A 22874-nucleotide genomic window follows, 5' to 3' on the forward strand; every position below is an offset into this window, starting at 1 on the left:
TACTGGACATTAAATACATTAGAAATGTATACACTGTAAAGCTTAGTGCTATGGCAACTAAGCATATTTAAATATAACTCAAAAAATGAGCTCAAAGTGGCATTTTGAAGATGCGTTCTTGCGTGTTTCTAGTTTCAAAGAACTCTGGTTGTTCATAGGCTAAAATAATGAAAGCTGCGTGTCCTTTTGCAACTAAGATGAATGTAATTTGATAAGCTGTTCACTAGGCAGAGAATACAATGTGGTTTTCAATTAATTGTCATTTTAATGCTTCCAAAACCTCTCATGGGTATAGTTTGATTGACATTGCCCAGTCAGTGTCCTGGAGGCTGGTGGCTGGGTTGGGCAAAGAATGAGCTTGCTGGTTTTCAAGGAGACTATAACATTTTTTTTTCTTAAACAGGAAAAAATACATAGTAGTTTCCCTTATGTTCCTCCATGATTTTGATCTCTCACTGACCTTCAGATAGAATTCTGTTGTTTTAGCTGGTGAAAAAAGGAAAACATTTTATCATATTGTTTCAAGGATTCTTCAGACTTGTTCATTTCCTTTTTTGAATGAAATGTTTCCATTAATAAATGTGGAAGATACTAAGAAGATCTACGTCTTCTCTTATGATTGATTGCAAGTCAATAAGATTACATGATAGTTCAACTTCATTTGATAGTAGTTCTTGTTCGTAGATGATTAAATCTTGTTTTAGCAACTTGATATGTTCAAAAGGTTAGAACACAACAGTAAACATGGTAATTCTATTTATGTGTACTTCTGTCTTCACAGTAGTAATTTCTTAATTCCTAATTCATCAAGCTAAGGTTAAAAATAGCTGCATAGATCCTACTATTGATCTGGAAGACTGGTAGGTTAAGGGAAAGAAGAGATTAGTACAGCATTGCTATTTCAAAAGTCTTTGCAGCCTTCATGAGAATTTTTGAAAAGGAAATTTGCTCATTCATTTTGCTTTTAATAAAACATTGGGACTCCTTACTCATGAAGAACTTAAATTTGCAAGAGAAACTTTACTAGAAAGTATCTTTCTATATCTATTTGTATATATAAGTATATACACTCTGTATATAAGTATATATATTATATAATATTTATATTGTATAAAGTATATAGAGAGTATAATATACTGTTTAACTACAGATTTTTATAATAAACTGCCTGAGCTTAGTTTTGCATGTGCTTGTTGCAAAACTTTTGTGTGCAGACTTCTTAGTTTCCTTCAGTGTGGAGGGTTGGGTGCCATGAACCATCTGCTGAGAATCTTTCTTCACTGGTTATTGAAAATGTAGATTAATTAACTTTTTAAAACTAAATGTCTAAATGTTAGAGGCTTAAACTAAAGTAAAATGAATCTGTCTCTTTGTTATACTTGATGGTTTTGAGGTAAGTGATATTGGTTAGGTGATCAAAGGACTAGCAAAGAATAATTAAAACAATATTTCTCCCCCTCCCCTCTTACAAAATGCTTATCCAGTTATCAGTGAGCTAAATGGCCAAATGTAAGAAAATGTGATTTACAAACCCATTATTCAGAAGAAAACATAATTAAAAACCTGGGTACCTTAAAAACTGAAGCAGCAGTCATTTGTCAAGTCTTTCTGGCACATTGGATATTGTCCTATGTTTTTGGACTGCAGGGCTCAGTCAGTATTAATATACTAAAACTTGTATCTTGTTTTATCTCTAAATAGGCTAACCGACCTCCAGCAAAGCTCAATCTGTTAACCTGCCAAGTGAAAACAAACCCAGAGGAGAAAAAATGTTTTGACCTCATATCACGTAGGTTTGTTGTTTCGGTTTTTTTACTTGCAGTTAATACTAAAGGATTTCTGAAGATGTTTCAGTGCTGAAGTAAAATGCTAAAAAATGCTAAAATAAATTACAGTAAAGGAAGGGCTTTATAAAGTGCCATTCCTAGGACAGTTTACCATTTCACCCTTGTACTGTAATGCAAGTTAACTGCACCTGGAAAACTGCTTGTTTTTAGAGCTCTCCTTATTCCTTCGTTCCATATCATTTTGTGCCCCTTACCAGGAGTAACAATACCTTTGCTTTGACATTACTCTTCTTATGTCCTTTCGTGCTCCTCCACACTCCCCCCCACATTTTTTGAACCTTAGGAATTTTCAGCGTAAAATATCTTTCTGTCACTAGTTCTACCTCATCAACTATTCTAATTTTAAAGCTGACCACATCACTGAACTGTGTTGTCATTTCTTTCTTAGACTTAAAATGTGTCATGCATTTTTATTTAATCAGTACAGTGTGATACCAGTACTTAGAACTATGAAAGTAGTAGTAAATAGAACTTTTTGTTCTATTTAATTGAAAATGCTTAGAGCTTATCTTGATTGTATCGTTTTCTTGAATTGTATCTTTGTGTCTGACAAGTTTAGTTTGCCTTTGTTGATTATTTGGAATGTTGAAATCTTTTCATAGATACATTGATGAACTCAAATATGGAGTCTGTATTCTAGACAGACTTCTCCTTGCACCCAACAAAACTTCAGACTTAAGATTACTGAGGATATATCTAGAATATGGAAACATTCCCCAGCTGTTTGTGTAGGAAAAGCTCAGCACTGAAGACAGGTTTCTGTTTATAGAGGAACAAATCCTTGTATGTAAACATAGATGAGCTAACTGTACCCAGTATGACATAATAAATTTTAGATTTTTCTGAGAGTTTTCTGCAAGAACAGTTTTGTAATCAGTATGTGAAATACTTATTATGCAGATGACAGGACATACCACTTCCAAGCAGAAGATGAACAGGAATGTCAAATGTGAGTTACTTCCCTAATTTTATTTCTGATATTTGTGTCCAACTCAGACCTTACCTTGAACTTTAGAAGTGCTGAAACATTTAATAGCAAAATATTCCTGCCATTTTAGATGGACATCTGTTCTACAAAACAGCAAAGAGGAAGCTTTAAATAATGCATTCAAAGGAGATGATAACACAGGAGAAAATAATATTGTCCAGGAACTGACAAAAGAAATTATATCTGAAGTCCAAAGGATGACTGGAAATGATGTGTGTTGTGACTGTGGAGCACAAGGTGATTCAATTAAGCATATTTCTAATAGGTAAAACTGTTGTATATCATGAGAGTGATATTTGACACTTCCACTTCTACTGTTTATCTCACAAAGATTATACATGGAGTAGAATATGCTAATAATTCAATTACACTGTTTTATAGTAAGATTGATTTGTTATATGTATATTTTAAGTGGGGGAAAATGGTTACTGGAAAGGTAGCTTTTATCCGATGTGTTTTGTTAATTGTACTTGTTGCTGACATAAATCAATTGAACTTTATTAGCTCACACCTTAGATAAGATTTGGGCAAATCTGGAGAACAGTAAGATACTTGAATCCTTTTTTTGTTTGAAGGTGAGCCGTGAGGTTGGTCTAAGACTATATTTATTTGGAAGAGAATGCACTTGCTGACTGTAGTTTGCTGCATTCAGTTTTGTTGATCTGTGATTTTCTGCTTTCATGCTTTTTAAATTCCTGCTGTTTCCTGTGCTATTTTATGTTAGAGAGGCACTGCAGGACTTAGGCTTTTGGATCTGACAGTTTATCTGAAAACATCAGTTCTGAACCAGGCTGCATTCTTATAGATCAGTAACTTCCAGCAATAGATACTGTGTAGAATTGTGAGAAGTGTCAATCCTGCTGTCTTTAAAGATGATTCTAAAGATCTGCTATCACACTGTTATCAAATAATTTTAAGCATTAAGATTATTTTAAAATAATCAAATAATTTCAAGCAGCCTAATTCTCCTGAAATTATTTCCTTAACTGGAAAATAATAGGATGTTGTAGCCAGAATGCAAAATAGCAGGAAAAAGGGCAAGGAAGGGTGATGAATAGTTGAGTGACAATGCATTGTAGTGTGGTACTGTATGTATGCTTCTTAATCACTGCTGCTTCATATAGACTAAAACATACTTGAAATAAAGAGGCTTCATTACTTTAGTTTCCATTGCACCTAAAGCAACCTCTTTAAGAATGCAATGCCATTTTATTGGTGTGTTATAAAAGGATGGTGTTTCAAGAATTGTAATCACAGAAAGCAGTGTGGAAAATGACAAGCTAGACTATCTCAGCAGCTTTCTTTACATATACAAAAATGTAAAAAATATGTTTTACTGCTTGCCCCATAAGAAAATCCTGGCTTATGATTCTCAGTAGAGAAGATTAAAAAGCGTAAATACTGAAATCTGATAATTTATGTACGATAATCTTATTTTTTCCAGGATGTCATTACTGTATATTACATTTTCTAGAATGAAGTCATCCCCATAAATAATTTTAATCCTGTGAGTACTTTTTGTTGCAGATCCTACCTGGCTTTCAACGAATTTGGGAATTCTAACTTGCATTGAATGCTCAGGAATTCATAGAGAACTTGGTGTTCACTATTCCAGAATGCAATCACTTACATTAGATGTGCTTGGAACATCTGAACTTTTGGTAATTAAATTGCTTTTATTGACTTAGGTAATACTAAAAATACTTCCAACACAAATGTGTTTTTATATATTGTTCCAATCTTGGAAATCATCTCTGGTAGCATAATTTAAGACGACTTAGTTCTCATGATTAAAGGAACCTCATGGAATATGTTGTCTTTCTGTAAACTTTGCCTGATCTTAGAATTCTAATTAATAAAGGCTTAATATTTTTTTATTTCCAAGTCTTTACTCTTGGTTACTCTTCAAACAGCTGTTTGACATATAAATATAAATAGGCCTCTGAGATTAAGAATTGAAGGAGTCTGCAAATACGTAACATGTTAAAATTGTAAAGATGCTGAATAATTAATCATCAAAGGAAAAAATGTTTATATTTGGCTTTGATACACAGAGAGGTAACCACTATCAGCTGCTCTTTCAGTTTGTTTGTCTGTTAAATCCCAGTTGAAAACTGTTGTCCAATAAGTTACCATAATTGGTTCTTGATCGCTGATATGGTAGCAGAAATAGAAATGGGAAACTAAAAGTCCTGGCTCCCATTCTCCCTTGTCCTCCCACTAGTATTGCATGACCAGTGACTGAACGTATATCTTATGTGAATTGTGGATATTTGCTTTTGGTTTTGTTTTTTACCAGCTTGCAAAGAATATTGGGAATGCTGGTTTTAATGAAATTATGGAATGCTGTCTGCCAGTTGATGAGATGGTCAAACCTAATCCAAGCAGTGATATGTAAGTAAAGAGCTACTTAGTGGAACAAAGGCAGGCGTGTTATTTGGCATTGCTAATGACTTGTCCCATTATGGTTTGTGCCAACACACCATGAAGATGTGTGATATCTTAAACTTAAAATCATGGAGTAAGCTTTTATTTTTTTCTTGATGCTTTACATAGCTGTTTTATTGAATTGTATCTGCTTGTAACATCTGTAATAGAATTCTATTACCAGTTCTCTAAGTCATGAATTGTGGAACAGAAAGAAATCAGAGATTACCCATTAAGGAATTTTAAAGACACACAAGGGCACAAAGATCTGAATTTAAACCAAAACTATTTATTTTGTGTTCTGTTTAAACACAAAATAGAAATGAGAATAAAGTAAGCATTTTACCTGACAGGTACTAAACACCTGTTTTGTAGAGACTCTGCCCAGGACTCCAGTCCATAACTGTACAGAATAAAGAGAGAACATTTAACTGAATTCCTCGAAAACACTGCAGTGTGATGGCAGAGACACAGCAAGGACAGCTGCCAACTTGGCTGTATAGGAGAGCTGGTAAACAATGTAGGAAAAACACAGAAGAGCCGGCTTTGGATAACACTGATTTTGTGTTATCCAGACTTCCACCATTCTGACATAGCCAGTGTGAAATGCTACAGTTAAAGTAATTTCGACTACTTCTATTAATAATTAAAAAAAAATAAACATTAATAATATAAATTGCTCTCACTGAATGCTAAATCAGTAGCATAGAATACTTTTAAAAATGAACCTGAAAAGAGGCACTTTTTAAAATAAAGAGGGAACACCATTCTCTTCTTCAGGAGCAAAAACTATCCATTGATTCAATCTGTTGTTCATCCATTTTTTTTTTTTTTCCTTTTGCCCACTATTGTAATGTTGCAGATGATAAATTTTGGCTTTGTCTAACGCCTTCTGAGCAATATTATGTACATCCCAAGAGCTGATAAGGAGTTATGCTTATGCGAGTCATGCCAGGTCTTGTCTTACTGTGATGAGAAGAATCATCATTTGTTAGTTATGTATTAGCAGCATAAGTGGTAATTCATATACTGATTCAGATATCCTAAATGGTAGTTTTCACCTCAGTTTGGAGGTGAAGCTAAAAACTCTGCTACATTCTCTCTCTCTGTTATGGATATGGTGAACAGTTGTTTTACAGATCGTAGTCACTGCAGTGAACATAGATTGAAGGCCTGGATAGTCTGATCAGACATAGACTTTTGTATCTCATGCCTTCTATTCCGTTCCAGCACACATAGGAGTACAAGTCAGGAAAACATCAACCTGAAAGACTGTTGCTAGCAAAACAGATTTATGAAGCTTTGATTCAGAGGGGAAAACTTATGGTCTGCTTTGATATTGACTATTTAATTAATCTTCTGTAGTTCCATTTCATCCTGAAAATATGAGATGCCGTATCTTAGATGAATATTTTAAGAAGAAGAATAATGAGAAATACAGGCTTTCTCAGATGTTATTTCAAATGACTTGCATGGATCTATGAAAGTTCTAACTAAAAAAATATAACAGTAAACTATATTCAATTTCAGGAATGCAAGAAAAGATTATATTACTGCCAAGTATATCGAAAGAAAATATGCAAGAAAAAAGCATGCTGACAATGCAGCTAAATTGCATGCTCTTTGTGAAGCTGTCAAGTCAAGAGACATTTTTGGATTAGTTCAAGTGTATGCTGATGGTGTAGATCTCACAGAAAAAATCCCACTGGCCAATGGACATGTAAGTGTGGCAATTTTTATTAGAAAAAAAAGGTTATTAAAAAGTGCTCTTATATGCTCTTATAATTAAAAAGAACTTTGTTTTCTAATGGATATAAGATTTGAAATGCTGTTCTGTATGCTTATGTTATTCCTAGGAGCAAGATGAAACAGCACTTCACCTCGCTGTTAGATCAGTTGATAGAACATCCCTCCACATAGTTGACTTTTTAGTGCAGAACAGGTGAGTTTGTTGAAAATATTAAAATGTTATTGACGCTGCTTTTCTGTCAAGTAAATGATTTTTATTATTTAACTTTATTATTTTAAAATGTAATGTAATTTTATTATGTAAAACGTAATTTTATCATTTAAAAATCTTGTAATGATAAAGGCTTGTGGATGCAGTGAGGGAAAGTGATTTTTAATCAGCTTTCCTCTTCTTTCTCATACTCCAATAGTGGCAATCTAGACAAGCAGACATGTAAAGGTAGTACAGCCCTGCACTACTGCTGTCTGACCGACAACGTTGAGTGCCTCAAATTGCTGCTGAGAGGGAAAGCTTCCATTGAAATAGGTAAAAGGGTAATGTGTACTTCAATTTCATATTTGTCACTGCTGCAGATAAGAAAAACATGAGAGTGGAATACATGCTTTTTCACCTCACCTGTTTTAACAGCTCTGTGAATAGTAATTGTTGTTTGAAAAAATCAATATTAATTGCTTATTTCAAGTTTAAATTGACTTATGCATTATACTTGTTTTTAAACAAATCTTGGTAAGTGTCGAGATTTTTGACTGACATCTGGCCTAATTATGCACCTCTCTTTCATGGCCATCATTCCATGTATGACACGTTGCCTTGCTACTGCTTGTCGTATTCGTTGGGCTGGTATTAGTTGGACCTACATACAAAGGAAAGAAATGAATTCTAGATTGTGTTGGTATATTACTTCATTATGTGCTTGCAGGTGTATCTTTGTCTTGGTGTCTCTGTCAGTGGACAGTAATAATGACTCCTATTGTCCTATCTTTCTTTTCTTGATAGCTAATGAATCAGGAGAGACACCACTTGATATAGCTAAGCGCTTAAAACATACTCACTGTGAAGAATTGGTAAGTGTGGCATCTTTCCTTATGTGTGTTGATTTATAAGCAGAATTATGTCTGGATATTTAACTGTTTACTATTGAATATTCAACAAAAATTTTCCAGAGTAGTTTTCTGCTTAGGAAAACCAATAAATGTATATGCTTTTAAGAATTTTTTTTTCTTAGATTCTTTGGAAATATTTTACGTATTGGGGCCAGAGGATGATGTGATTGAGATATTGGGTCCCATCCTCATAAGTTTTGTCAGACAACCTGTTGAAATTGAACCAGTAAAATACTTTTTAAGGGTTAAGGCCATAGAAATGAATTTTGCTACCATCACTGCATCTATTAAGCATGGAAAATTGATTGATGGGGTCAGAGTGCCTTGATAAGTGAATCTGTTTCAAAACATCTGCCACTGCAGTTAAATTTCTTTGACTTGCAGTTTCTAAATTGAAGCAAATTGGTTGTGGTGTTTCTTGTCAAAAATTGGAGAGTGGGCCTGTAATGCAAAGACTGGTTGTTTTTGATTTCTTTGTGCTGTGGTTGATCAGAGCTTCACTGTTTGAACTTACCCCATTGTGATGACATTTCAAGTTACTGAAGTTCTTTTTTAAAACAAAGGTGAGATTTGTACTTGGAAACCAGAGCTCCTTCAGTGTGTGATTTTTGTTTGTTTTCAGTTATGGTGTTTTAAAAGTAAGTTCTGCACGTACCATAGGTGTCAACAGTCATGTTTTATTCCTCAGCTAACTCAAGCACTGTCTGGAAGATTTAATTCTCATGTTCATGTAGAATATGAATGGCGATTACTACATGAAGACCTTGATGAAAGTGATGATGATGTGGATGAAAAGTTACAGGTTTGCATCAGTACACTATTAATTTTTCTGTTCATATATCAGTGTAAGCAAGCTGTTCGTAATGCTCTCAATAAGACTTCATACTATGGGAATGAAGATACTGCAAAATGACATTCTGTAGTAAAATGCAGTAGCTTAAATGTTAGTTTCTTAAATTACTATTGATCTTCTGTTCAATGTAAAATGCTTTTAAAAAAAAATCACATCTGGCTAATTGCAGTCAGGTCATTGATCATGTTTTCTTCTTAATGGAGTGAATATACATTCAGTATAGTTGTTATTTTTTCAGTATGTTAGAAATATGTATGTCTTCTGATCTTGAAGCAGAGCTAACATGCTAGGAAAAGTGTCATTACAAAGAGATATACCTTACAGTACCTCCTCGTTTTTGTGACACAGTTCTACTGATGGCTATAGTTTTGTTTTCAGTGGCACTAGACTTGTGCATTAAATTAAGCATTTTCAGTAATAGCAAGACCCATCTTAATTTTGAATCTTCCTGTGCAAATACCTTTTTTCTCCATTTTCATACCTCAAGTTTTGGGTATTGGGGTGGTGCTACTGGATCACAGAATTGCACAGAATGGCTGAGGCTGGAAGGGGCCTCTAGAGATACTCTGGTCCAACCCCACTGCCTAAGTGGGGTCAGCTAGAGGCTATTGCCCAGAATTATAACCAGATGGCTTTTGAAAATCTCCAAGGATGGTCACATTACAAGTATTGATATTACAAAGTATTCCAGTGCCGTAGGAACTTGATTCCATCTTAAAAAACAAAAACAAAAACAAAAAAAACACATTTCCCAGTTTTGAGAAATTAACTTAAAAAGTATTTAAGCACCTAAACATACAGACAGGGAGCAAACTACCAAATTTTGGTATCAGAATAACTTTGGAAAAAATTAGTCTTGCCGACTAATTTGAAATGGTGCATAGGCTCCAAAACACAGCCTTATGAAATGTACTCTACTTGAAGTATTATGTAGAAGTATTGAACAGATGTTTTTTGTGTGTGTGTGTGCACAGAGTTCTTATCGCTTGTGCCTTTCTTGCTTTGTTTGTAAGGTGCAAGAAATAACCCAGGAGCAAGTACAATAGAGATGAGCAATATTTGCTGCTCTCTAGATGTTAGCACAACTGTTTTTCTGTTGGAAGTAGCTAAGAAAAGAATCCTTTATCCTATGGGTAATGAAATTCAACTTCTCATTCTACAAATTTTGATATTCTGGTGTATCTCCTGCAAAGTTCCCCATATCGGGCAGGATGTAAATTGCCAATACTTCAATGATTAATAACATAAAATCAGATCTTGCGTGTTGGATTTTTTAATTTCTTTTCAGAAATATTAAAACCTCACAGTCATAGATTCCTTCTTTCTTTTCCTTTCACAGACTGTTTAAAAATAGGCCGTCAGATTTTTGGAATTCTTTAATATTTTGAAAATGAATTTTGACATCAACAGGTTTCCTCTGTTGCAAAATATCCCTTTGGCAGGATCCTGTCAGCATAGGGTTCTTCTCCCTTGTCTTGTCCCCTTGGAGCAAGAGAGCTATTACCTCTGACAGTTGACTTAGCAAAGAAGTCAGAGTTAGCAAAGAAGAGTGAAGAAGTCACCACAAGTCCTCCCTTTCAAAGAAGAATTGTTACCTTTGGGGAATTTTCTTAAGATTTTTCTTGAGAATTTTGGTATATATGCAAGAATATGTGGGCTCTTAAATCTGGTCTTTCTAGTGTATCCAAACATTTACGTATTTCTGTATATTATATTGCCATTCAGATGGTAACAGAAATAATAGTGACGTTTTTGATAAAGCTGCTCAAAACTTTCTGTTGCAATTTTTTTTTTCTTGCAGTAAAACCTAAGTACTTTACAACTAGGTGTCTTCTCTGGGACACTGAGCCCTCTAAATTTCTTTTATAAATTTTGATCCATTTTTTTCTTCACTTTATTGTTGCCAATTGCCTTCTGTCCCTTTTCTTTTTCTCTGGCCAGCCACTGAGTTCCACCTGATACAAAAGTTACCTGCTGCTACTCAGCAATGAGGCTGCTGTAGTGAAACTACTGCCTGCTATTAGTAGACTTATTCCACAGCGAATTTTGAAAGGAGATTAAGGACTGTTAATCACAGGCTAGTGTCTGTGACTACACTGAATGCACTGATGCATATTGCTGTTGCTTTGCATCACATGCAAAATGTGATCTGAGTTCAGTTTACGGATATCAGTGTATTAGTTAAACTTGTCTGTCTTTCTTTCAAATAAATTTTATCATCTTTGACAGAAAGGCAGCTCTTACAGTTCACAATTTTTGTATTAAAGAGAGCCTAAGCTGAAAGAAAGCAAAGACAGTCCAGCTGATTTCTGCTACTGTTCCACGCCCAACTGTCTGATTCAGCCTCATTGTTTGCCTCCAATCTAGCACAGATTTGATTCTGTATCAAGCTGTTTCAGTTTGGTATAACAGTGAAAGCGAAGTCAGCAAAGCAAAAAATAAATCCAATGGTTTAGAAAGCAGAAGCAAGTGTGGGCTGAAATGAATATCAGAACCAGGACAGTGGAGACATCAGGTGAGGAGAGGAGTCATCTAGCAAAGAGTGGTGTGCTAAGCCAAAGTAAAGGCAGGGATTAGTGCAGATGGATGGCACTCACATCATTTTGAGCTATCATGTTGTGTTGTAACACGTCTAAAGGCCTACATGATCTTACATGATCTTTCCAGAGAAGGCTCTGAATGTGTCCAGAGGAAACTTGATTGCCTGTTCATAATACTGTCGATGAAAGTCTATTCTGTTCAAATGCTTTTACTCTAAATAGTTATTTTAATTTCATACAGACAGTGCAGCTAAGTGTTTATCTAACACTGTTTCTGAAGTCATATTTAATTCTGCTCTCTGAAATGTGGAATGTTGTAACCACTCCTGCAATAGCCATATTTTACTTGAGCTATTTTAATGATTTGATAACAGTAATTATCATGCTTGCTGTTGAAACAGGAAAACTAACACTGTGTGCGTGGCAAACAGATGACTCACTGCAGATCACAAGGACAGCTGGTTGGAGCTCATTTGATAATGTGCATAGGTTGAGCGGCGTCCCATCCCCTCTGCCAATTAATTTCCCTAGCTGGTGCTGTTATTAGTGAGCTAAAAAGAGTTCATGAGAAGTCTGGGCTACTGATGTTTTCTAGCTTGAGCTATAGGTAGAGTACTGAGATGCAGTTCTGTCCTGTTCTTGAGATGAGCATCATTGGTTTGGGATCTAATGCTGCTGAACTTCATATGAGACTTAGGTTCTTCGGTTGTTCGAATGTTTTTGAAAAATATTACATGATATTTTTATGCAGGAGCACTTGATCTATTCTGAATTTCTGTACTCATTACTATTTTTAGCAGTATAGTTCTTGTAGGTCTTTCAAGGTCCCTTCCAATCCCTGACATTCTGTGGTTTGGTGTGTATACAGGATACAGTATTATCATATAGGAGTATGCTACAAGAGAAAATGAAAGAATAACTTTTTGAAATGCAGTTCACATTATTTTTTTTTGTTAACATGCACACTTCCTGAAAGGTGAGGAGTATACATTCCGGATTAAGTATTACAAGCAATAAGAATGCATTTTAGAAGCGATTTTGACTATCTTGAAATCAATAACTTTCTATTAATAAGTAAAGCGAGTAGAAATAATGCTGTATCACTGAGCACTTCTGTTATTGTATTAAAGCAACCCAGTCCTAATCGGAGGGAGGACAGGCCCGTCAGCTTCTATCAGCTTGGATCAAACCAACTTCAGCCTAATGTAGCATCGTTGGCAAGAGATGCAGCAAACATTGCTAAGGATAAGCAAAGGGGATTTATGCCAAGTATACTGCAGAATGAAACGTACGGAGCCATACTCAGTGGCAGTCCACCTCCCATTCAACCTACAGTACCTGTTACAAGTAGTGCACCTCCTCTACCTCCAAGAAATATTGGCAAAGGTACTAACACTGGAAAATATGTTAGATGACTGGGATTGTGATCATTTTTTTTCTTTCATTTTCAAGTTTTGTTTTACAGTTATTTTGCATGGGTAAGTAGTGGAACAGTTTATTGATACATTCATCTTGCATATTTGAAGTGAATCTGCACAACCAATTCTGAGTTTGATTTTCAGTATAAGTGCAAGAAAATACACAGCAGTGTGTGAGAAAACGATGCCAAGTAACTTGAATAAAATCAAACCTATTATTAAAAGGAGGGCTACAGTCAACTTAATTTGGCAAGTACTTCTTACTTAAATTCCATCTTTTTGTACTTCTCTTATTGGAAGATGTCACTGTCAAAGTGAAAATTTTATAGGTGCAGTTTTCATAGTATTTGACTGCTATAGGAAATTGTTTGAACATGTAGGAAAAGGAGAATGTAGGCCAAACATGAGAGATTTTTAACATTACACAGTCTTCTCTTAATAAATAAATGCTTCAGGGTTGATAAAATAAAATGGGACAAAGTATAGATTCACAATATGGAAAACTGGTATGGAAAACTGAAAATGTAGGTGATCAGTAGAACAATATACATAAAATGTAGTGACCTCATTCCAGTTCAGAAAGGATGCAAAATCTACCATTAAAGCTGACACCTAAGCCTCATTTTTATGTTCATATATAATCTGTGTGGATATTGGAGAAGTACAGAGAGATTTGTATAGATTGTCTTTATTCAGTACACATTTGGTTGTGTTTCATTGTTTCAGTGAAATTAACAGTTTATTAGTATCAGTGCTGTTTATTATTCCAACAATTTATTTATTAATCCACAGTCTCTCATGGGTGCTAAACTTATGTAAAGTTAAACTGCAGAAAATGACTGTGTAAACACTTCATGTTCTAATAGATTCCAATTCTGTAAGAAGACATTAGGAATGCAGAATGTTCTAGGCTTACGAGAGTGATGTCTGCCTTGGAAAGCTCTGCACAGAGATTAGAATACAGGGCTCCATATGACAGTGATCATGGCTGAGATTGCAAATTGAACATTTGTGGAATATGGAAACTCAGTTGTTTGTTCCACAGAAATGGCTGCAGCATAAAAGGAGGATTAAAATGTATTGTTTTGTGAGGAAAAAGTCCGAGAACAATAGAACAGCATGGTTCTGTGCTACTTTGAAAGAGTAGTGTGAGGCTGGCAGAAGTTTAGCTTTGCATACAGCTATGTTTCTTGGCCAAGGTGGGATTCCTTTTAACTGACATTTTTGCATGAAGTCTAAGCTTAATATCAGGATATGTTTTTTAGTTGATGAAAAGGAACGCTTCCCCCACCAAACAAGAAAATCTCCCCAGTGTCTTGTCTTTTGGCTGTGAGGGAGCTTGCTCTGTCAGTTTAACTGTTAGATATTATCCCTAAATAAGTTATATAATTGGATAGTTAAAAAGACTCTTTTACCCTTTGATATTATTTTACCCATGGCAAACCATATGGTTTTACCCAGTGTTTGCCCTTGATTAAATGACACTTAAAATAGGGTCATTTTAATTTCATTCCCAACCTCAGACTTGTTGGCACCAGTATAGTGCAACTTGTGCCAAGAAAGCATGCTGCCTGGCTCAGGGAGTCTATTAACTCATGTTCTTTACCCTGGCAGTGCATTAGCCTATTATTTTATATGCTTGGTTAAAAGCAATGATAGTATCGCCAGTCTTAGCTTCATGTCAATAGCTGATATTGTTGTTATGCTTATGATGTATTATTATTGCTCCTTTATCCTCTTAGCTTTAAGCTGTTCTTCAAGTCTTCTGAGCCTTTTATGCTTTTCCTTGCAACCTGATATTTATTCATACCTTAATCTGTTTTGTTTTTTTCTTTATATGATGCTCATGCTCTCAGTAGGGAAAAATGGCATGAAAAGTGCAAAATATTGGCCTTATTATAAAAGTCTGTATTGTGCTTTTTATGAATGGGCAAGCAGCTCTTTGGAATGGAATCATTCCAAAATTCTCCATTAGGAGACTCTGAAAAAGCAGTACTGTGTAACCAATTCTAATTTCATGCGTAGCTGTTATAGCTCCTTGTTTGGGTCAAATTCAGTTTTATGTCAATTCCAAATCAAAACTGATGTTTCACTTTGAGTCAGCAAGGTCTGCTAATATTAAGAGCAAGATCCTATTTGTTTGGTATACTTGAGATGATTACAGCTATCAGCCACAGATTAAAGAAGGTGTCTTCTCTCTTCTTGTTAAAAACATTCTGTTTTTCAAGTGTTGGTCTACTTTAAAGTAATGTCTGGAGACAAACTTGAGGGTGAAGGGTTAGTAAGACATCCGCCAGAAACTTGTATGTATTTTTTTAGAGCAGATTTGATCTCTGCTCTAGTATTCCTGGTATTGCAGGATGGCAGTAGTTCTAATTTGGTGAATATAGTGTATAGCTGCACTATTTTTATAAGCACAGGTGTCAATATTAACGCTTTGTGCTTAGGGTGAGCAAAAATAATAATGCAGTATTTTCCTCTCTTTTTAGTTCAGCCTTCAGTTCTTGGCAGTGGTATTCAGACAATTTCTTCATCTAATACAATGTGGAAGACAAATTCTTTAGGAGTGGAAAGTATAAGCAGGCAGAGATCTTCATCTGATCCACCAGCTATTCATCCCCCTGTGCCGCCATTGCGTGTAACATCTACAAGTATGTTTCCACTTTCCCCTGTTTTCCCTTCTGCTGTATCTAATCATAGTTGGCTTATTTTTCCATTTTCACAACTCATGCTTCCTCTTTTGGTGACTGTAGCTTTGGCCTATCGTTCCCATCCAGTGACTTCGTGTGAGCCGTCTTCTCCGACGTTCCAGTGAGGACTGTATGGTGTATTGCAGGGTCAACAGGAAATAGTACTTTACTATTAGAGCTAAAGAGCTTTCCACCTGTATGTATAGGTTTAATGATGCATTTCTCATTGGTGACTTGTAAAGATAAGTGTTTCATGTAAGCCTAGGGCTCCACGCTTCCACCTCTCCACCATTGTGCTCAATTCTTACAGAATGCAGGAATGCAAAGAGATGTTTTCATGCATCGCTAACTGCTGTTGTGGTGGTTTCAAGAATTCAATAGAAATTTTAATTAATTACTAAACCTAATGTGAAGTTTCTTTGGCTAAATGTTGTCATAACAGGATTTTAAAAGAAGTTCCTCTGAACAGAATTTCTCAGATACTCACTCAGCTATTTTTCCATAAAAGTCAAACCAAAGGTCTTGATTGAGCAAACAGTATTCAGGTAAATACAGTCGTATTCTTGAAAATATTAGATCAGAATGACTTTGTTAAGACACAAGAATTTTCTGTTTGTACTTTAATGCTTTGTTAAATGGAAGCACTTGTGAGCTCTCTGATCTTGGCTAGGTGAAACTAAAGGTAAGCGTCATTCCAGAGAGGTCTTCCTTCCACTAGAAGGATTGCTTTATGTTTAAATTGTTGATTACAAGTAGTATTTATCTGTGATAGAGATAAGTGCTGTAACAGGAAAACCTATGGATGAGAATCCAAGAGACAAAATGGTAAATCAAAGTCTAATTCCTTTTCAATGTTTAATTTTTTTCTATAGATGTGCTTTCTCCTGCACCACCGCCTCCAGTGGCAAAGACAGCCAGCATTATGGAAGCTTTGAACCAGCAATCTAAACAGCAGCCAGCTCCTCCACAAACTAAGCCAACCCCGCCACCGCTGCCCCCACAGCCTCCTAGTAGAGTTTCTCAAAGAAAGCCTATTCCTGGGTAATTGATGCCATTTTAGTATTTAATGCATCTATTTCATAATTATTATTAACTTTTCAATTATGTGGCATGTAACATGAAAGTCTTCTAAAAGGCACACACACCTTTGCCAGTGATGTGTTCTAAAGTGTGTGAATGAACAGAAGACAGATCCTAAAGGAAGTTACATTACAAGGATTCCCACAGTAAAAACAGGGTAGACTAGTGATGTAATATTGAGTGACTTGCGTAATATCTGCAGAATGATTACCCTTGTTGGAAGTAAGAAGCCATGAAGAATAATCAGTTTCTAGTTTTCTTATAACAAAGAAGAGATCAGAGGATATTATGTCTGATTATGTCATTTGTTGTTCACATTCTTGTCCTTTGTTCAATTCCATTCAGTATTTTCATTCATAGTGGAAGTAGAGAGACCTGGAGTAGAAAATATTCTGGTGTGCAGGAAACAAAGTTAGAAAGGACCCTTGTCCTGCTGAATGGGATTATATTCAAAGTAGCCTTGAAAAATGGGTGTAGTAGTTTAGGGAGAGGAAGGATGTTATTTATTAAGCAACACTTGGTACTGAGGAACAATCAGACTAAGGAACAAAAGCAGACTAAGGAGAATGGCAAAGTATGGTTAAACGAAAATCCTTTAAAGGAAGAATCTGCAAAGACATAATGAGTCACAAATAAAAGTTAGTCAGAAGACTTAGGAATTAATCCTTCCAACTGTGTCAACATCAGTGACCCCTCATCTGGACTACTCTATTCAGTATTAGGTATTGAAGTAAAATAAATACACAAAGTACTGTGGCTGAAACCAGGGGAGATCAGTAAAATAATGAGAAGTCAAGAAAATATGGTCTCTTAGGATAAAAGTTTGGAAGAAATGAGAGTCTCTCATCTTTTAAAAAAAGAGAAATTGTAGCACAGACACAAGTCTTCAAATATGTGCAACGCATTGGATGATGTCATTCCTTTTTATATTTCAGGGAGGCTCTGAAAATAATATTGTGGTTTAAATTGTTGCAAGAATAATTTAGATGCTAGGGAAAGCTTTCCAAAAGAAGGCATAGTGGAATATGTTACCAAATTTTCTAGGAATTTTTTTTGATTCTCTGCCACTGAAAATTTGGCAGAATGTAGCCTGTACAAACATAGATAGTTATAAGATATAAGAGCACGTATACATATATATGTCTGTGTGAGATAATACATAGGGGTGATGCTTTGTGATGAGAGATAAATGACCTTTGACCTTTGTTTCTAGCTGTGTGACTGTATATAATGTATTAAGTAAAAGGGAGAAGCAACTTGAAGTTTGCTGTAACGTAGACAATATGTAATGATATATATTGTTAATTAATTGCACCAAAGAATATTAAAAAGCAATAGAATGAACTTCAGAACTTAAGAAAATCAGCTCTATACAAACTGCACAAATGGAACCTAAAATTATTCTTCTACCTTACATTTGTAGCTGAAATGCAGCTAATCGTTGGCTTTAAAATTAAAATACCAGTCACCAAAATATACTGATGATATCACAAGAACTTTATAATTTGAAAAATAGCTTGGATTCTTGTGGTTGATGTTCTTGTTTGTTTCTTAAATGGAAGATTTTCTTACTTTTTTGAATAGGTCTGAGAAGTCATCTGGCTTAAGTAACAAGGGGCAGTCTAGAGGACTTGGGGCTCTCCAACAAACTGGTAATTATGGTTTATAGATCTATTTTGCTGCAGTTAGTTGTTATTATTTACAGCATAGTGGGGCCAGTTATTTCATTTATTTTTTGCATTTACACAGTCAGTACCAGCATTCTTGTTTATTTTCTTGATTGCATAGCCCTCAATGCTTAAAGCTATTCAGCATGAATAGAACAATGTTTTAACTAGTGTTTTAGGGCACTGCAATAAAATATTGAAAGTTTGCATGGATTCTGTGGTGATTTTAGTGGAATTTCTCCTACCCAATATCCTTTTCCCCTGTATGTTTTCTGTTTATTGGTTGTTACTGTGATAACAGCACAGTGAGAATTTGCTAGTCGTTATCTGCCATTATTGTTAAATGTTTCTCGTGAAGGTACAGCATCTTGATGAAGATGGCCTTGGTTAAGCAAGGAAAGTTCTAAAAGTGTGCAGTTTGTAATGAATGTGCGGAGAAATGAAAAAATTGGTTCTGGTCTCACCTATTTTGTAGGTTTTTTTTCTCTTGTAACATATCTGCAATATTAAATGTCTTGCAACACTAAAAAAACTTGAGTAATTATATTTGCAAAAAAAATAAACCTTTTTGGTAAAGAAGATTGTAGAAAAATTACATTCTGTTTTTTTTAGAAAGAACCATTAAGATGAAATGCATGTAGTATATAAAATTCTTTGTATCCTCCAATTGAGAATGATACATTTGATTTTAATTTGCATTATTGTTTTTCCTTTTCAAAAAATATTTTTTAAAGCATGCCTAAAATTTAATTGTTTTATTTACCTTAGCAGCAGGAGAATCTTCTTCTGTATGTGAAATTCCAGTAACACAGACTGGTTCTACAGCAAATACTTTGGCACAGATCCAGCCACCAGCACCAATGCCAAGGAAATCCCAAATAGTAAGTAGACAGTCTGGGTTTGAACTTCATTAAATTTTCCACATGCTATCAAATGCACTCCCGAGATTAATCATCTGTCCTGCTAGAAAGAAAGTGTGTGAACCATGAAAAATACAAAACGCATATCCCCTGTTCAGTGTGACCTCTGGCAGATATTCATGAAAACCTTGCTTCTCTTGCATTTCTTAAGTGATGGTAAGTGATTTTTAATTAAAAAGAACACCAGCAAAAAACAAGGTGTAAATCAACAACAGAGCTTGGATTCTTTGCTTGTATCTGAATGTGACCCACACCACGTGTAAAATGTATGGGTTATTGAGGGTAGATGGGCTTGACAAGTGTACAGTAGTAAGTCATTTGTAAATCATTTATAACTTGATTCTTAAACTTCAGTGAAGTGGTAAGGGAGGTGTTTTGTTTTTCTTTTATAATGGAAGTAGATATAATTATTTACCTAAGTACGTCAAATGACTTCAGACTAAACTAGTCAGATCCAGGCTCAAAAGAAGAAAAATTGGATCTTTGGTGAATTAGTTATCTTTACAACTCTTTGTCATGCTGAGTATAGACAAATGACAATATAGAGATCCCATGCTCTTGAGGTGCTCTTTGTGACAAGGCCTGGACTGTTTTATACTTTAAATTCTGTGTGGGAACGTGGTTCATAATAGCCTGTGAGGTGGGAGGTGTGCTGTTTCTGTCTCCAGAACTGTGTTATTAAGGGGATATATTCTTTCTTCAGTCCTCTGTCTCTCCATTCATTTTTCCTTAACCATGTTCGTTGAAATAGTAGTTCTCCAGAACAGACTTCAGTGTGTTCATGTGCATAGTCTTGCACATTGTTCGGTGCTCTTAGAACTCCTACTAGCTTTTGTCATCTGATAATACGAAAAAAGCCACAGAGACATCTGGAGTTCATCTTGCATTAGTTGGTACTGTAAAATCTTCTGTTTTCTTGCCTCTCCCTCTCTTATTTAACCAAGTTAATGTCTGTCTTGCATCAAAATAACTTGGATGGTTTAGACCACAATAAAATTTAATGGTCTGGTTAGTGAGAAATGGAGTAGCTATCCCTTTTGCTTATATGCATTAAGGGAATTGCTGTTTCTGTAAAGCTGTTAAACTCTGATCCCAATTTCTTTTGTGTGTTTTGAGATTCAGATGTGAGCACTGGATTCATCCATACAGCACACCTGATAATTCTGAAACGGCTCCCTTCCTGGCTTTCTGTATAAATTAAGGTCATAGTAGTCCTGTATCTTGTTCACTCCTTTTCCCTTTCTTAGGACAACTGCTTTACTTTTGTGTGAAAGGGCTGTCCTTGCTGGTGTTTGGAAACAGTCTGTCTCCACTCACTGGTTAATACTAGTTGCATGTAATGAGGAACATGTCTGACTCCACACTACTCCAGGGCACCAGTAGGCTGAATTTTTTGTCGCTGAGAAAATCAGCTGGAAAATATTCTTCTGTCATAAGACAAAGAAATAAGGGAAACCTGACTCAGGTTGTATGCTAGTTAAGGTGCTTTAGCTAAATCAATCTAGCTAAAGCATCTTAGCTGAGATTTAGTCAAGGGCCCCCTCAGCTAAAGTGCTTTAGCTAGATCAGTCTAGCTTAAGCACTTGACTAAATCACTCCATTTGGCTTTATACTTCAATAATTTTTGCTATGTCTGTCAGAGAATACAGAAGCCAGCCCAGATTTAGGAAATGATTGCAGAAGTATTCCTTGAGTAAAGAAAAAGGTCTAGTTACACATATGTGTGCAGCCAGTGGCTTGTCTCCTATATAATACATTTGCCCAATAGCCTGTTTTTCATTTAGAAGGTTCCTGATGCAGCATTTTTTTTCAATGTATACTTGAGATTCTTGAAAACAGTGTAGACATATGGAAAACTTTCCTGGAAGATGTTAGCCTCCTGGGAATGGAGATTTATTTTAATTCCTTTGACATCCAAAGAACAAGAAATACTTGGAATTACAACCCTTTGAAGTTAGTAATTATGTCACTGTTGTACTGATGTGAAGCTTTTCTTCTTGACAGAGTTGGTTGTGGTTCAAACTGTAACTTGGCTGAGATGGAGCAAAATCACTGTGATGCAGTGCAGGGCTTCATGTCTGTGGGGTATGCACACAAACAGAGCCTGAGGATATGTCTCATCTGGGCAGGACATGATTTATACTAAAATGCAAATGAATGCTTGTGGATGAAGTCTTTTCTCCCAATCTTCCTGTTCCATGGCTGACCTAAGCAGAGACTAGGACAAGTTCCTGGGGCACTCCAGGATGGTGGTGAGACCACTTTTCCTTGCCCCATCTGGAGCCTCTGTCCCAAACATGCACTGCATTAACATCTCTCTGTTGACTTAAATGGCACTTGCAGATCTGCTCTGGCATCTTAAGGTAGAAACAAAAGACTTTTGGTGACTGAGGCTGGAGAAACTGGAGGAATGGGTAGATTCATTCTAGAAAGCTTATGCTGTGCCTCCTTATCCTGCACCTTCCCACTCCTTGCATGGAAATCACTATGAGCATAGCATTAGTGTTGATCTGCAACAGGAATTGAAAGCAAATGCAGCGGCCATAGGGGGCACAGGATGGGAACAGGCCAAGTTGCACTGAAAGACGTACGAGATTAGGGTGGTGGGGTGGTGGATACTGTGATGCTAAGGCAAAACAATTTCAACATGGTTTCAAACTAGGATTGAAATCCTACTGCAATACTGAAACTCCCTAATAAACAGTAGTGTGAACTTTCCAATTGGAAAACCACTCCTGTGGCTTGCAGTCTTCAGCAATACAGAGAGCCTGAAGATATTCTGGAAAATTTATAGATTGAATGGGTTTAGTAAATTAGAAAAGGGCATGTTGGTACATGACTCAGGCCTCACAGCACTCATGGTGTGGCTACACTCATGGTGTAGCACTTGATTGATCAGTGCGTACTTGGAGTAAAGTCGTGCTTGCTGCAGTGATGTAGAGCTCTGAAGGCTGGCTTGAGTGAGCCGGAATGGAAGATTACAAAGGGAAAGCTGGCCCACATTGATGGCATAGAGGTTCTGAAAGGCTTTGGAGTAATAAAGTAAGCAATCTAGCTGAACTCTAACCTATGAAAAATAACTGTACCATTTCTGCTGCTTTCTTTAAATCAAGTCTAAATCTGCTTTGATTCTTCATGCTTGTTATTTACATTTTCTTATTTTTACATTTCAGTCAAAAACTAAACCCAAAAGAGTGAAAGCAATTTACAACTGTGTAGCTGATAACCCAGATGAGCTAACTTTTTCAGAAGGAGATATCATTGTAGTCGATGGCGAAGAAGACCAGGAGTGGTGGGTGAGTATTTTGTATTTCCTGTCAACATACTTCTAAAGAAATACATGAAATGTAGAGGTTGGTTCTGACTTCAAAAGATTCCTATTGGGTTTCCAAATAACAGAAGTTTCATCTCATGAAAGCCCTATTCCAGGTGTTTCTTCTGTTCAAAAATTAAGCTTCAGATAAATCTTTAGTTTTTCATTCAGGAAAAAAAAAAGTTTGATTAGTAGGGTACCCAGTATGTGTAACTAAGGAAATTCTTGGGTGGGTGTCAGCAATTTAAGAATCTATAGCTATTTTGTATTCCTTGAAG

The 22874-nt window shown here is 35.8% G+C and overlaps 1 protein-coding gene across 3 annotated transcripts in view; it reads left to right on the forward strand.

The window, feature by feature from the left end:
- The window catches only part of ASAP2 (ArfGAP with SH3 domain, ankyrin repeat and PH domain 2), an 88180-nt gene that overhangs the window by 62018 nt on the left and 3288 nt on the right, over window positions 1–22874 (forward strand). The window contains exons 12-27 of one of the 3 annotated variants that reach the window (XM_031611272.2): window positions 1702–1789; window positions 2748–2796; window positions 2906–3072; window positions 4363–4496; window positions 5135–5229; window positions 6793–6982; window positions 7119–7204; window positions 7422–7537; window positions 8009–8076; window positions 8804–8917; window positions 12639–12894; window positions 15416–15577; window positions 16489–16657; window positions 18281–18348; window positions 19132–19244; window positions 22457–22579. In XM_031611272.2, coding sequence (XP_031467132.1) covers window positions 1702–1789; window positions 2748–2796; window positions 2906–3072; window positions 4363–4496; window positions 5135–5229; window positions 6793–6982; window positions 7119–7204; window positions 7422–7537; window positions 8009–8076; window positions 8804–8917; window positions 12639–12894; window positions 15416–15577; window positions 16489–16657; window positions 18281–18348; window positions 19132–19244; window positions 22457–22579 — 1998 coding nt within the window. The remainder of the gene's footprint in view (window positions 1–1701; window positions 1790–2747; window positions 2797–2905; window positions 3073–4362; window positions 4497–5134; window positions 5230–6792; window positions 6983–7118; window positions 7205–7421; window positions 7538–8008; window positions 8077–8803; window positions 8918–12638; window positions 12895–15415; window positions 15578–16488; window positions 16658–18280; window positions 18349–19131; window positions 19245–22456; window positions 22580–22874) is intronic. The other 2 variants (XM_031611270.2, XM_031611271.2) reach the window with 2 other exon arrangements.

This window comes from Phasianus colchicus, chromosome 2 (genome assembly GCF_987193195.1).
Source record: "Phasianus colchicus chromosome 2, bPhaCol1.hap1.1, whole genome shotgun sequence".
Classification (NCBI taxonomy): domain Eukaryota; kingdom Metazoa; phylum Chordata; class Aves; order Galliformes; family Phasianidae; genus Phasianus; species Phasianus colchicus.